The sequence below is a fragment of the Anguilla rostrata genome, chromosome 15 (genome assembly GCF_018555375.3).
Source record: "Anguilla rostrata isolate EN2019 chromosome 15, ASM1855537v3, whole genome shotgun sequence".
Classification (NCBI taxonomy): domain Eukaryota; kingdom Metazoa; phylum Chordata; class Actinopteri; order Anguilliformes; family Anguillidae; genus Anguilla; species Anguilla rostrata.
In genome coordinates, this window is record NC_057947.1 from 17,157,368 (window position 1) to 17,172,893 (window position 15,526).

General features: G+C 42.3%; 1 protein-coding gene across 2 annotated transcripts in view; it reads left to right on the top strand.

Moving 5' to 3' along the window:
• The window catches only part of LOC135241085 (glypican-6-like), a 229,196-nt gene that overhangs the window by 178,600 nt on the left and 35,070 nt on the right, over positions 1-15,526 (top strand). Inside the window, exons 5-7 of one of the 2 annotated variants that reach the window (XM_064311215.1) lie at positions 6,054-6,184; positions 12,734-12,877; positions 15,161-15,190. In XM_064311215.1, coding sequence (XP_064167285.1) covers positions 6,054-6,184; positions 12,734-12,877; positions 15,161-15,190 — 305 coding nt within the window. The remainder of the gene's footprint in view (positions 1-6,053; positions 6,185-12,733; positions 12,878-15,160; positions 15,191-15,526) is intronic. The other variant, XM_064311216.1, reaches the window with a different exon arrangement.

Below are 15,526 nucleotides of genomic sequence, written 5' to 3' on the forward strand. Positions count from 1 at the left end.
TATACATATTCTCCCCAGAAAAGAAGCAATAAAATTGGAACAGAAATATAACTGCCGCTGAACTTAACTGCCAGTTGCTAGTTCCACTTCCTTTGCAGCAAAAGGGCATTACCATGGCAACAAATAAGGTCCCTGAGCATTAAACCAAACAGGCTAAAAATAGTGCCAGGCCCCTGGTCCAATAAATTAAGGATTTACTGGGCTTTTATACATCATACACTTTTCGTAATGTTATTAATTATTACCATTTAGATAATTATTAAAATGTGGACATCTGTGCTCAGTTTAGATCCAAGTGAGAGTAATACATTGCAGTTTGGTAATCACATGCAAATAATACTGCACCCATTCTGCCATACAATTCAACTATAGATGAAATACTATTTGTACTGTATATGTACATACAGAACACATGTCTTATCTTTGTCAGACCTGATTACAAAGTGACATTTCTAGCTTTCCTCTCAGTATATATAAGTAATATGAGTTCTAGTTTCTCATGGAATGCAAAGCTGATGGCAGTTACCATAATGTGTTCTATATTGTAACATAATGCTATGTTGCAATAATAACTTATGATCTGCATTATGTTTTAAAGGTAGCTGTCTACCTAGATAAAGCTACCAATGTAACAGTCTCTTCCAAATAGAGTAGCCTACTGTATGAAGGAAGTGTCTACATGATGCTGGCGAGGAGTTTGGTGATGCTGGGTGTACCAAAGATTTGGCAATTTTGCCATATTTTGGTTTGTTCCCCATACAGTAGTTAGGTCAGATTGCATTCTCAGTAATAATGACCCGCACTGCAGTTCACAATTGTATAAATTTAGTCATTGACTATGAAGTATCAATGTTGGATTAGCGGTGTTTTAGACTTGGTTAATAGATGAGTGGGCTAATCCTTTGATCAGTGTTAGTAGGCTTTTGTGAAGCACCTGTGTTGGGATGTGATGGTATGATTAACTTTCTGTAAAAAATTCCACGATTATCAGTTTGACGGAATCAATGAGTAACATACGCACTGCTATAATTAAACAGAATGAGTCGACATTTGCATCTTTGAAGCTCTGGTTTTCCCTGATTGTGAAGAAACAAACACGTTATGAAACACCTTTAAAGCCGTGTTTGTATACATGTATACCTCACTTCAGGTATTCTGTGCTTGGAAGGTGCCTCCACAGGTGCTGCAGAAGCAACCGTGAAATGTGTCATTAAACTGAGCCTATGATGCAGTATGGCTGAGTCCTTTCTTTCATTTGTGAGGTCTTGCAGCCAGTAATATAGTTTGCTTTGTTTTTTTTAATTTTTATTCTTTGCCACAAGCAACACCTGATAAGCATGTTGTGCTGATGGTTTTTTGTTGTTTGTTCTGTACATATATTGTATATGCACACACAAAAAAACATGTATTGAGTATCACATGAATATTGAAAAGGTGATATGTACTGTGTAAACTGGCATAATTTTCTATTGTGATACATCACATTGAAATATTCCACCATGATAATGAGTCACACAGCATTTCTGAACAGCATCCTTGGACTTCAGCCGCTGTGACTTCATAATGAACTATTTAACACCGGTGTCTACATGCTACATTAATGAATGACCATGTGCTTTGAAACCCAGTGTCTCAGTAAAATCTCACAGCAGGGCTTTTATCCATACCTAGGGAAAGATTGAGAACTTATTACTGGAATAGCTGGCATTCGTGACATGGTTTTTTGTGGCAGGGGGGTGGGCCTTTAGAATGCACTTTTGGGAGAGTGTCACGCTCTCACCACTCTGTACATGGACTGAATCACCCTGCCATATGAAAGCATATTTAAGATCCCATGTGGGAGCATTATAATGGCATTTCCACAGTGGAGCATGTGTCAGAAAATAAATGAAATGGGGAAAGACCGATTTAGCACTTGGAAGACTTGTCCTATATCTATGCATTCGCTTCTGTGCCGTCCTCCTGTAAAGCTCTCCGCTCTCGCTAAATCGGTTTTCGAACCAGAAAGGCTGAGTAATTAAGCTCCGAGAGAATTTGGAAGGGGTATAAAAACAATTAGGCTGATCTTTACCTGTCCCCAGGGGCAGGCTTCTGAGACTGCTCTCCCTGCCAGAGCGCGGCTCTGCTATTTACTGTATGTATGCCTCTCGTTTAAAAGGATTTCCAGCAGAGGATAAGCTACACACTCATTATTTAGGTGCAAAATATCTATGGCTTCTTCCATATAGTACAGCTAACATAATTGAATTTTCTATGGAACAATTTTTACGGCATTGTTTTTTTAAGATTCCAGGCACCTCATTTCAAGAGCTACAGACCGCATCTGTGCTGTATTTAAGCTTTAAAGCTAATACTGAGGTGCACAGGTGAATGCATTTGCATGCAATACAAATAGTTCTATATATTTTTTTCTAAAACATAAATCTTGAGTGTGGGTAGTTTAGAACTTTAATTTCAGTATTGCACACTCTAAACCTGCTCAGAAATGAATTCATTTGAATATACTTATAAGGCCTGGATTAAATCTAATTGCGATGTGCAGCGTCTTTCACTTGAAATCATGTATAAAAGGAAAATGAAATGGTTATTCATATGTAGATGGTACTATTTGTTCATTTCACCACCAGCCAAACTAATGTTGTTTAAGTGTGATGTGGTGCATTAGCGGCTTGAGTTCAGAAGCGATTTGTTTTGCATCCCAGGGTTAAAAAAGAAAGAAAACTCACTTCCAAGAACAGGATGTAAAGCAGAAGTCTGATTAATCATCTGGAATGTTGTAGAATAATTGTACACTTGTAGACTGAGTCATGTCTCCACACCTGTTTTGTCACCTCCTTTATCACTGAGATTATCTTGATGGTTCAAAACTATGGCTTTTCAGTCAAAAAGAGCTACCTTTTTAATGAATAATTTACCCCTTTTTTCTTCGTGTTTAAGAATTTATAATTGTCACTCAAACCACTGCTGTGCTACCCACACCTGTCTGCAGTTATTTTATTTCAAACACTATAAACCATACAGTACTATTGAGGGTGAGACAGGGTGCTGTTAGCAGCCTGTGGGTTTCTGGAACATCACAAAGGTTACAGTTCTGAAGAGGATTGTAGGTAGTTCGTGATCTATCAACACTGTGTGTGTGTGCGTGCGTGCGTGCGTGCGTGCGTCTGTCTCTGTCTGTCTGTCTATCTGGTTTTTTTTTTCAAAAGCATTGGATTTCATTCTTTTTTCCCAGTAAGTCCAATTTAGAGCGGAATAATGGATTTTAGACAGAAGAGGAGTGACTGTGGCTTATCGGGCTTTGAATGAATGGACTGAGAGAAATGAAAGGACTTTTTTCTTTTTGTTGATGAACTGTCTCAGCATGGGAGCCAAAGAAATGTATACCTCACCTTCGACTGGACCTTTGAAGTTTCAGGGGTTTTTTTTGTTTTTTTTAAGAAGACAATTTGCCTGGCTTTTCTTCGAGCAATTGGCACACATTTCATTTGTTTTCCTTGTTGGGGCTATCATTACATTCTGTATAAAGCTCTTGTGATCTCTGAGTTGTTTCATCCACTTTATTTGGCAAAAAAAATTAAAACCCTATATTTAGTTGCAGCGAGACTCCTGTATGTGATCAATCAGGTTCACACTTCAGTGATATGCAAAATGCAATATGTCACAGATGTTTACATATTTCCAGGTGTTGCCACAGTAACAGTTCAGGACTGTATATTTAATCTCAAAATTTCAATTAGGATTTATTTTATTTTCCAAACCGTCTTACCCGGGGGAATTGCACATCTGATCTTTCACAGCTTACCCTTGCATACAGCTTCTTCTGAATCAGCTGAGATAAACACTTCAGTTACAGTGGTGCGTTTTTGATCCTGACGTGTGCCTTTGACTGTATGCCTTTTATATACCATGTGATATACTGTCTGCTGAATTGGTAGATGTGTTGCAATGCATCAGTTGTTTCACCCACAATTTTATGTATTTGACATCATAAGTAAAATTTACTGTAGATCTTTTAACTTTTAATTTAAGAGTGGAAAGGCAGTGCTCTACTCAAGGTTTGACCCTGTAAACCTGTGCTTTAAAGACCATTTCCTTTTGTCCTGCATAGTGCTCCTGCTATGAAATGAAAATGTAATGGGCTGTTAGTCTGCTTCAAGTTGTTTGAAGTATTACTGGATAATGTATGTAAAAGCCTTAATATACATATTGCCTACTTATGGAATTTCGTATTCTGACCCTGATGTGCAAATTGTGTGCAATTTTGTTAAGAAGTGAGATAGTCCTACACGCATATTGATGCAGAGCAAAATGAAACCTCAATAAAGTCATCAGTTGTGATAATATTTAATCTTTTAAGTCACCTTTTTTTATGCAATACGATAATTTTTAGAATTTCATTTTTAATGGGAGATATGGATGTGTCTTTTAGTAGAGACTAAAGGCCCTTGTTTGTTGAGCCCTTTTTTCCCTTGTGAAGCAAAACTTTAAATATTTCTTATTGCACTGGGCAGCTGAACCCGGGTATCTGAGTGATCTGAGCATTTTAAATTATTTATATTAGAAAACGCTGCCCCCTCTGTGCTTGGATTAAATGTAATGAAACATTACATGGAGCATGCACATTAGCATTAGCATTGCAGAGCTCAGTTGCATCTCAGCTGAAGATTAAGAGATGGCTTCAGGTTCTTCTCTGCACCTGTAAGTGTCAGTGAAATTTTACGTAAGTGATTCCACTTAAGCATCTTGGCTCAGGGGTCCTGAACCAGTTTCTCCAGGTGGAGACTGAACTCACTGCTTCTCAAGTTCGGTTTCTTTAACACTGTGCCCCCCTATAAATCAACATCCCGCCATAATGAGGATTGCAATCTCAGGTTAATACCTGTCTGGCCTTTGGTCTCACCTCCGCTCCACTCAATTATGGGACCAGAGGGCAGCCGGAGGGGGGCGGGGGTGTGAGGGTTGGGGGGGGAGGGGGGGGCGGGATGGTGGAGGGTGTTAAGATGACTGAGGTCGGTGCGAACACATTTCATACACCAGCTCTTGCCTTTCCCCTGTTTTTCCGGCGTGTGACAGATTAGCCTTTGACGCCCTTCACACACCGATCTGCGGCAGCTTTTCATCGGCTGCTGTGCTGGGACTCAGGATTTAGCGTTCGGCATCGCAGGGCTCTAAATCACGGCCTGTCTGGCTGTAGCAGGACGGCTGCAGCGGTTTTTGGACAGACTAGGGGCTGTGACCACAAGGTTGTGGGTTCAGATCCCTGGGGGAGGGGCGGCAGCTGCTCTGCCCTTGAAGGACAGCCTTATCCAGAACTGCCCCAGTAAATGGAATGAAAGTATTACGGGCAAAATAAGATGCATATAAGCTCTGTAAGTCAGCCTGGGTACAGCGGACTGCTGTGGAAATGGATGGCAATAATAATCAGTGTCATAACATTCCCTGAGAGGAGGTGTGTGTCTGAGAGTTTGGTCTGTTTCCTCATCTTTTTGTCTAACATGCTGGACCTGGTGATTTATCTCTGGCGTGTGTGCATGCATGCGCTGGTGTGTGTGCGTGTGTGTGTGTGTTTGTCTGTACATGTGTGTTCATGCTTGCTTGTATATGTGTGTGTGTTTGAACAGTATGTGCATTTGCAGATACCGGTATATACAGTATGCTTGCTTGTGTGTTTGTATGTGTGCACGCATATATTTCTTTGTGTGTGCATACAGTATATGCTCGTGTGTGTCTTTAGTCCCTCTCATGCAGCTCTGAGCTGTGTGCCTCTCTTGTTATAAGTGTGTGTATATGTGTTTAGTCCCTCTCATGCAGCTCTGAGCTGTGTGCCTCTCTTGTTATAAGTGTGTGTATATGTGCATATGTGTTTAGTCCCTCTCATGCACCTCTGAGCTGTGTGCCTCTCTTGTTATAAGTGTGTGTATATGTGCATATGTGTTTAGTCCCTCTCGTGCAGCTCTGAGCTGTGTGCCTCTCTTGTTATAAGTGTGTGTATATGTGTATATGTGCATAGTCCCTCTCGTGCAGCCCTGAGCTCAGCGTCTCTCTTGTTGCAGACGCCATGCTGCTGGTGGCCGAGCGGCTGGAGGGGCCCTTCAACATCGAGGCGGTCATGGAGCCAATCGATGTGAAAATCTCTGAGGCCATCATGAATATGCAGGACAACAGCATGCAAGTTTCAGCCAAGGTACAGTACCTTTCGCCGCCACTCTCTTCCACCCTCCCCCATGGTTTTGAAAAGCACTCTGAAAGGTGACACAGGGCATGGGCATGTTGCTGCCATTAGGCTAAATGCTTTGTACACATTTCCTGTTCCGTTCCCCTTCCTGCGTTCCAGGAAATCAATCACGGGGGCACAGCGGCTAGGTCCGGCTCTCTGACAGCGGAGTGACCGCTTGGCCTTCTGCGTGCGGTGGAGCAGCTGCCTGCGCTGTCTCCCCGCGGAATGTTCTGTTGCCGGGCAAATAAACACACAGGGCCCAGCTTTCGCACTTTTGAGCGTGAATTGAACATTTGTTTTTTGGTCCGATAATCTCACTGCGGAGCAACGGTGCCAAGTGTGTTTCCTGTGTTTACTTTTTTTTCTTTTTTTTTTTTGGTTTCTTGCCTACAAAATGTCAGGAACAGTTGGAAGGAAAAACAGAAGAGGCCTCTGATTTTTATCATTGGCTTGAAAAATTCTTGCGGCCGATGTTGTCCGTGGGGTTTAGCTAAAGGTCAGGGTTAGATATTTGTTTCTAGAAACGGAGAGAATGTTAAACAGCTGTGTGTGCGCTTACAACTTGCGAGAGACATGCTAGAATCTTGTGAAAAAATGTTCCCAGTTTGAATGCAAGGTCAAGTTATGAACTACTATTGCATCTGTTCAATTCCTCTGGTTGCCCCTACAAAAGAGAACTGAGTCCTCAGTTAGCCAACCTAGTTTAATAAAGGATTAAAAAAATTCAAAAACATGAGCTCAAGACTGATGGTAACTGAAACCATGATACTAACTGTGAATCTACCCTCTCCTTAAAGGAATAGTCCAACTTCTTTGGGAAATTCTTACCATAGGCAGATGATAAGATTAACACCAGTTTCATCCCTGTGCGTTCAGTACAAAATATTTGACTATATCTGCAAGCTGCATGCTAACTGTGCTGCCTCTGTGAGTTGCTGCTGATGGAAGCAACATTAGCTTTGCTAAGTGATGGAGATATACCTTCCAGCATCTCCAAATGCGGACTTATTTACACTTGTGTCTTGCGTGTTTATAACGAGTAAAAATGAAAACCGAAAACAAGATCGTAGCAGTTTAGAGGCAGCTAAATTTAGAACTATAATTTACAAATAACCATGTATCCATCCACTGGGTGCAGTGATTAGTAGCTGTGCAGTGCCAGTTGAAGTGTGGGTTTGAGGTTGGCAGTTGTGCAGCACTTTTGGCTGCAGTGGGAGTGGCAGTGGTTTACAGTCATGAGACACGCATACCTGGTGACCCCCAACTTGTGCTTGGATTTCCATCACTTCTCTCAGCAGAGCTAACGCTGCTTCCATCTGCAGCCATTGAGTGAGGTTGCAGTTAGCATGCAGCCCATAGATATAGTGTAATATTTTGGTACTGGACACACAGGGGTGAAATTTGTGTCTAACGATGGGTAAGATGGCCAAAAAGTGAATTCCCAAAAAGTCGGACTCATCTTTTACCGCTGAGCATTTACTCCAGGTTGAATACCAGTGGACGGACTTCAGCTCCATTTAACAATACTCTCAAATCCGTTATGATATTTAAAGCATATCCATCTCACTCTCGCACCCACTGTGGTGTTTCACGTTATGATGTAGTAGGTTTGCATAGTGACACCCGCTTTCGGTTGTGACAGCAGTAACTCTTTTTGTATGCACTTTCTGTGTCACTCTGAATAAGAGCACCCCCTCAGGGACTCAATGAAAATGCAATAAAATATTCTCTAAGAACTGTCTTTCTTGGTGAATTGGTTTAAAAGAAATGTTCAAATAAGCATTTCAGATTTTTTAAATATCTTGATTCAAATGTAGCATTTCACCCAAGTTGTTTTTATAATTTTACTTTCTATCTCACCCAGTCCTAAATTACTACTGCCCATAAAATAGCATTGTCATTGCCCACGTGCAGAAATTTGTTGACACTGAATTTAATTTTCCAGGTGTCAGTCTGATTCTGGACTCTGTATGAAATACAGGTCTTCTTTTGCGTTGTTTAGCAAATTTCACACCAGACCGAAGACCCCCCATTGTGTTCCTTAAGGCTGTTGTTTCCTCATGTCTTGATAACAAAAGATCAGAGTACTGGAAACAACGGGGTTTGGAGAAATGTTCTTCCACAGAAAGTTTTTGCTTTTGCTTCTCACAGATCAATATTGATACTCTATATGTGAAACACGCAAAGGGTGAATTAGTCTGAATTAGTGGTGCAGATTCTCCTGTTAATCAATCCTGATTGAAGTGCTTAATTGAAGGGAACAGGGTGTTCAGTGAAGATGCTCAGAGATCCACAGCCCTGCCAGGAGCAGCCTTGGTCTGTGTTGATGAAATGCACGCTCAGGCTACTGCCAGAGCCCTTTGCTTTATACTGAGTGGGAGGGAGGTGGAAAAAACTGCGGTGATGATGCCTGCAATGTATACAAACCCCTTAATGTGAAGCTGGATGGATGGTTTTGTTGAGGGGAGCCAGGCTGTGAAAATTACCTTGTGCAGGTGCTGTGCAGAATCGCTGCTTTGTAATCATTGTGAGAGATGGGTGGGCTCTGGCGGAGAAGACAGGCTCTTGTCACGAACGCCGTGCGGGCCAGCCAGCCACTCCATCATCATCTGGGCCAAAGGACCGGCACGAAGCCGGCAGCCAAAACTTCGCCATAGCACTCGGGCTCTATCCACACATTCAGGGACTGGGGGGGTGTGACGAAAACAAGGTTGGGCTCACAAAGCTGCAATTTAAAAAAATATATTTTTATTTTTTATTTTTGAAGAGCTAGAACCTTTTGAAGTTCAGCTTTATGCCTCTTCTGTATTCATGAAGGAGAGGGCGACAAACAGGAAGCCGAGAAAAAAGAAAGCTCAATTCTGAGAGTTCAATAAGCTTGAAATTAGAATGTTAGTAGTGTTCCTCACGCCCACCAAGTTGCTAATGCCCAGCTTTTGTTTTTCTATATTTATGGTCAGAAATCGGGTGATGGGGATGGGAATTCAAATATATGTAAACAAATGCAGTGACTGACATATTTAAGATGTTGCTGAGCAGGTCAAATAATGCTCCTAAAAAAGTATATTTTAACGTACAGTAAAGCATGTTCTTAATGTAAAAACCAAAAGTTCTTTTTCCTAAAAGTCTTTCTTTTTGAACCAAAGGCTTAGAGAACATTTATACAGGAAGGAAAATCCAATGTATTAATGATTATCTGCTGGCCAACGATAAAAAACTTTTTCCCTATTTCGTAATTCCATGTGATTGATCCCTCCTGCTCAGTCCACATGAAGTTGAGTTGAGTTTCTCTATGTAATAAACATTCTTTTTGACATCAGTTACTGCAAGTCAACCTGACCGCGAAAGTTGCTTGTGGGGTAAAACAAGATGCAGGTCTTTAAGGTCAGCTGATTAGTGTGTCGCAAACTACATTACGAGACACAGTGCCACTCCAAACCCTCCTCGTAATTAAATTTTTATTCTCGCACACTGCTGGTGTTTCTTTTGAAAGCTGATTGAGGAATTTCCATTGTGGCATTGTGGCGCTCCACAATGGATGAATGTTGGGAGCAGAAATGTATTTCTAGGAACCCTTTGTTCAGTTTCGGGCGGCGGACGTGGCTGCTTTTTGACGTCTTTGTCTCATCCCTTTCAGACCGATGATTGCTGCCCACGGTGAATCTTGCCATGGAAAGTGAAATCTATTCATAATTTAAAATATCTAAATATCCTCCATCGCTGCTAATGGCAAAGCTACTTAATGAGACAGAAAAAGGACGTGCATTTGAAATTAAACGCAATTTCTGCAGTTTCATTAGTGAACAATACCGTGCCACGCTTGAGGTTTCATCGCCAACACCCACGCAGAACTGTGTGATGCACCTGCTGTTTGACTCTCAACATATCCACCCCAGGAACCTTTGCAACAAAAATAACAACGAAGCGCGTTCCTCATACTGACAAAAGCGCACCGCTATACAAACACGTGTGCGTGTGTGTGTTTGTGTGTACATGCAAGATGTGTGCGTGTGCGCGTCAATGCATGTTTGTTTGTTTGTTTGTGTGCGTGTTTCCCTTGTAAAATTTGCAAAACCTTTTTGCAAAATCATTTTGCTTTCACTTGAACAGACAGGAAACTGAAATATGATAACAATTTTAAATTATTAAAACATGGTTTCTGAAGTTTGAGGTTTTTCACATAGTTGCCCAGTTAAACAAAGTGAAATGGGCCATGATGCAGATCCTGGTATTTGTGTTTGCATTTCATCACATTTAAGTGGTGGTCAGTACAAGTCCAAGTGTGTTAAGGGCTTTGTGAAAGCTGTTCAGGTTGTCGAGGCCATAAAATGTTCCCTTATCCCCTTTTGAAGGCAGCTGGATGTGCAGAGGTTCCATGTATTACACAGGTGAACAATTTAGGCTCCTGTGTGGAGAACAATAACAATAATTATAATGGGTACAATATGTTAATCACTCCAGTTCAAATGGACGGGGCTGTTCACACCACGGCAATAACCGGGCCGGGGAAATGCCCACAGACTCTTAAACATGAAAGACGTGATTGGCATCACCTTCTGAGCTGTTCCCCTGCCTCTCGCCCCACCCGCATCGATTTAATATGATACAGTGCATCTAACCAGTCTGTTCAAATCAATAATACAGATATGATGACAGAGACATCAGGATTTTAGAAAATGTTTAATGCTAGTTTTTTCATTAAGAATGTGTTTACTCTGTCTGTAAACATTTTGTCAGATATTTTGTCTGTATAAGACAAACCTACAGAGAATCGGCTTTTATTGCGTAGTATTTGCTTGTGTGTATGCTTTAACATTTTAAAGAAACAGCTGCTTTTGTGTTGAGTCATCCCCAAACTAAAATTGATATTAGTTTGGTCTTTATCACTGAACTTAATTTTATAGCAGTTAACTTTGTTCCAGAACTCTTCTGGCTCATCTCTTATTTCGAATTTTAATCTGGCCTTTCGATTCTTGCTGCTGATGAGAGATTTGCGTCTTGCGGTGTAGCCTCGGTAATTCTGATCTCGAAGTCTTCTGGGTGCGGTGGCTTGTGATATTTTCACATCTGCCCTCTGGCGACTGCTGGTGATGTCACTGACCATTGTTTTATGTTTTTTCTTCACAACTCTTCGGCTTCACCTGTTATCAACTGCACTTGTCATCCTTGGCCGACCTGCACGGTGTTTATTTCATAGTCTACCAGTTCTTTTTCATGACTTTCCGAACTGCTGTACTTGATTTACTCAGTTTCTGTGCTATCCTTCTCAATGAATTCTTCTGTTCTGCCAGATTACAGATTAGTTGTTTTTCAGCCATAGTTAGTTATCTCGACTTCATGATGGTGAATGCTTTCTGACATCAAATTCAATATCCACGGATGAAAACAAAGGCTAAAACCACGACCAGACACTCACTGCTCTTTTGTACGTGAACTGTCCATGGAGAAGGGAACACCTGAGCAACAGTTAACACCTGTCACTCATCCCTTAACTTAGTTTTGCACTGCTGAAAATGGGGGCGACTCAACACAAAAGAAACAGCTTCTGTAAAACGGTATGTCACCCGCTGGTGTGACACACCTGGGAGGGAGATGTGGCAGTTCTGGGAAACACTGTCGTTTGCCGCATGGAGAGAGAGAGAAAGAGAGCGCATCCGCACCAACATGAAAACAAATAAACAAACACCTTCATCCTTCTGGGCAAAAGCAATAAACTAAAAACAACAAACTAAAACAACAAAGACAAACAAAAGTAAAACGAAATGACAGCTTTTCAGCTCGCTGCTCCTAGCTGGCCAGCGCCTTTTTTTTCCTTGTTCTTGGACAAACAAAACTCAAACTCCGAAATAAATGTTCTCTCAGTGTGCAGTCCAGGACTCAGCGCCATACCGTGGAGAAGGACACACCTTTAAGCACTTGGGCTGGTTAGCTAACGCAACCCAGGTGTGTGTGCTCTCTCCACCAGTAGGCATGACTAAGATGAGTTCCACCGGACCAAGTACTACTTGGTAACGCATACTGTATACTGTATATGCATGTCAATGCCATGAAATAAAAGCTGATTGCACTTTTATCTCACGTTCAACTTTTTATCTCAAATGCAAAAGTATATGGCAAAAATGGTATGTTTCACACTACCATTACCACACAGGACTTTCGGAGGGAACTGGATGTGAAATCGCAAAGATAAATTCACTGAGAATGAATGACAGTGATCAGACGCTTTGTACATTTTGTACATTGCATGAACTAATTTGTAAGGAGTGTTTCCTTACAAAGCAGGGATTTGCGTACATCATGCTCTGGGTGTTTGTATTATTGTCTGCAGATATTGAAAGCAGCTTTTTCATTTTTGGGTGAATTTTTCTGTGTCATGATGACTGCGGATGGTTCCGCGGGCCTGTTGCAGTTGAGCTGTGATGACAGATTGGACAGTTAATTCTAGAGCTCTCCCTCCCATTCAGCCCGCAGCTGTGTTGGACACATTTCTCCCTCTCTCTCCCCGTGTAATGGCAGGTTTTCCAAGGGTGCGGTCAGCCGAAACCCTCAGGAATGGGCCGGTCCGCCCGCGGAATTTCAGACGTGTTCAACGCCCGTTTCAGGCCTTACAGCCCAGAGGAGCGTCCCACCACTGCAGCTGGAACCAGCCTGGACAGACTGGTAAGGGCCTGGCATGGGCACATGCACACACGCATGCACACATACATACATACAAACATAAACACACACACACGCATGCATACATACACCCACACACATACATACACACACACACACAAGCACATGCACACACATGCGCATACACACACACACACCTACACACACACACACATACACCGTCCACTGAAAGACCCTTTTGGTCAACACTCTGTCACAAGATTGCAGAAGCTTTTACGTTTACAGAGGTGCAAGATTTTATTAACTTTTTTCAAGTAATTCTAGGTTTAAAAGTAAAAAGAATTGCATCATTTCATTCCATGTGTTTATCACAGCAGAGCAGAGATCCAAAGTCTTAGCCCTGGAGAGCCGCTGGGCGTGCTGACTTTCATTGTCACTCATTGCTCTTAATTCATCAGTCACCGCAGCTGTTTGCATCCATGGTTGACATCACCAGGTCTCTCGGATCTGAACTGGTTGCTGATGTACAGACCCGTAGACCTTGTGCCTCTCCAAGACCATGGTTGAGTGCCACCACACTGGAATGTCCCTTCAAAGACAATCTCAGTGGATTTGAGCAGGGTTAGCCCACCCCTTCCCTCAGTCACGTCTGTCCTCAGAAAGGGGCCTTTAGGGCCCAGCCTGGCTGCCGTCTGCGCTGAGCCGCGGGAGCCGCAGGCGTTCTGGGCCGGGGGGTGAGGGTGTGTCTCTGTCCCCCGGCTTCACTGCTTTCCTCCGGCTGCTCTCTGCTTCCTGTGCTGGGAGAGAGCCATGCTGTTCAGCCGGATCAAACAGCCCAGAAAACTAATCAGCCAGGATTACATTTGTTTTGTTTCTTTCTCCAGTTTTTGTCTTTCTAAAACCCTTGAACACGAAGAGGTTTGCCGTGTATGCTTTGAGCTGTAAATGAAAAACAGAGGGCACTCTGTGTTGAACTCATCCAGTCATCCTTACATTTCTGGCAGAGGAAAGGGGGGGGGGGGGGGGGTAAAATGAAACTGTGATCTGAAACAAATCTTTGAATCTCTGAATCTCCACACACACTTCTCTGTATTGCAGTAAAGCCAACGCATTATATATGCCTATATGAATCGCTCCTAGGCGAAGAATTCAGGCAGTTGCGACATTTTGTGAGTACTGTCAGACTGAGCCTAACAAAGACAAACTATTTTTGTAATTCCTGTCGGTGTTCATGCATGAAGTCTGCAGAGCTCTGTTTTCAGTCATTGCCTAGGCTGGGTCACCACAAATAACCCGGACACCAAACCTGCAGGACAGCACAGCCTTCAGCCTGAAGGGCTGCTTAAAGCCCATATAAGGACCGTTTCATCAAGGATTAGCTTCTATGGCAGTTAAAGTAATAATCAGCACAATTTACTAACAATATGGTCCAAGTAGCATATGTATTTTACAGCAGATTATAGTGAAATTTGACAAACATTTGTTTCTTGTGTTTTTGTTTTTGAACAGAGTACTTCAAAAAAACCCAATTAATAGTACAGGTTATAATAAAAATATAAGGACTTAAAATTCATTGTCAGATTAATTTCATGTTGCCTTTTATTTATTTTATAATTGGATCAAAAGAGTGTTTTAAATGGGTTGATAACAGGCTTGATTGATCACACCCCGAGCCCCCCCACCTCACCCCCCCACCCTCATGCCTAGAATCCCAATAGAATGTATTTCTGACCCTGATTCTTTGGGACACTACCATCACTCCCCAAGAAGAATGGCGCTAGCATGGGTTTTGAATGAAGAAACACAAGGTATTAATAACAAGTGACATAACATGAGTGAGAGACTCCTGGATTGGGTATCTGAGCTGTACAATGTATCAATTGCCATACGTTGCTACTGGTTTCCTAGCTGGCGCATACCTGTGTCCAAATACCTACAGAGCACTGTATCTCTCTCTCTTTTTCTTTCTCTCATGTCCAGATACTTACAGATTGCACTGTATCTCTCTCTCTTTCTTTCTCTCATGTCCAGATACTTACAGATTGCACTGTATCTCTCTCTTTTTCTTTCTCTCATGTCCAGATACTTACAGATTGCACTGTATCTCTCTCTTTTTCTTTCTCTCATGTCCAGATACTTACAGATTGCACTGTATGTCTCTCTTTTTCTTTCTCTCATGTCCAGATACTTACAGATTGCACTGTATGTCTCTCTCTCTCATGACCAGATACTTACAGATGGTATTGTATCTCTCTCTCTCTCTGCATCCAGTGCTACCTTTTCTATTCAATCCCTCTTTTCTCTGTTTTTTATGCTGCTTCCCAGAGGACTGTGTGGAGGACAATGCAACACAGCGTAAGCCTTAGTGTTCCTGCTCCTAATCCTCCTCTGTGCCATTTGTCTTGTGGATCCCCCCGTCCCCCCACCCCCCCCCTCCCCATCCCTGTACCCTCATCCTGTGTGTCTTTACCGCGCTTTATTGCCAATCTTTGTTGGCAGCTGGCAGCACCCCCGTTTTGGGGAGGCTTAGCGTGCCAGGAGTTTTTACTCCAGAGGCTATGCTGTGAGGCAGCAGTAAAGGTCATAATACAGGAGATAAGACTGCGATGAAGGAGACATCAAAACCCCACCCCCCTGACGCTCCACGCCCACCACCCATCCAACCAACCGTGTTTTGTGCCATGTCATGTT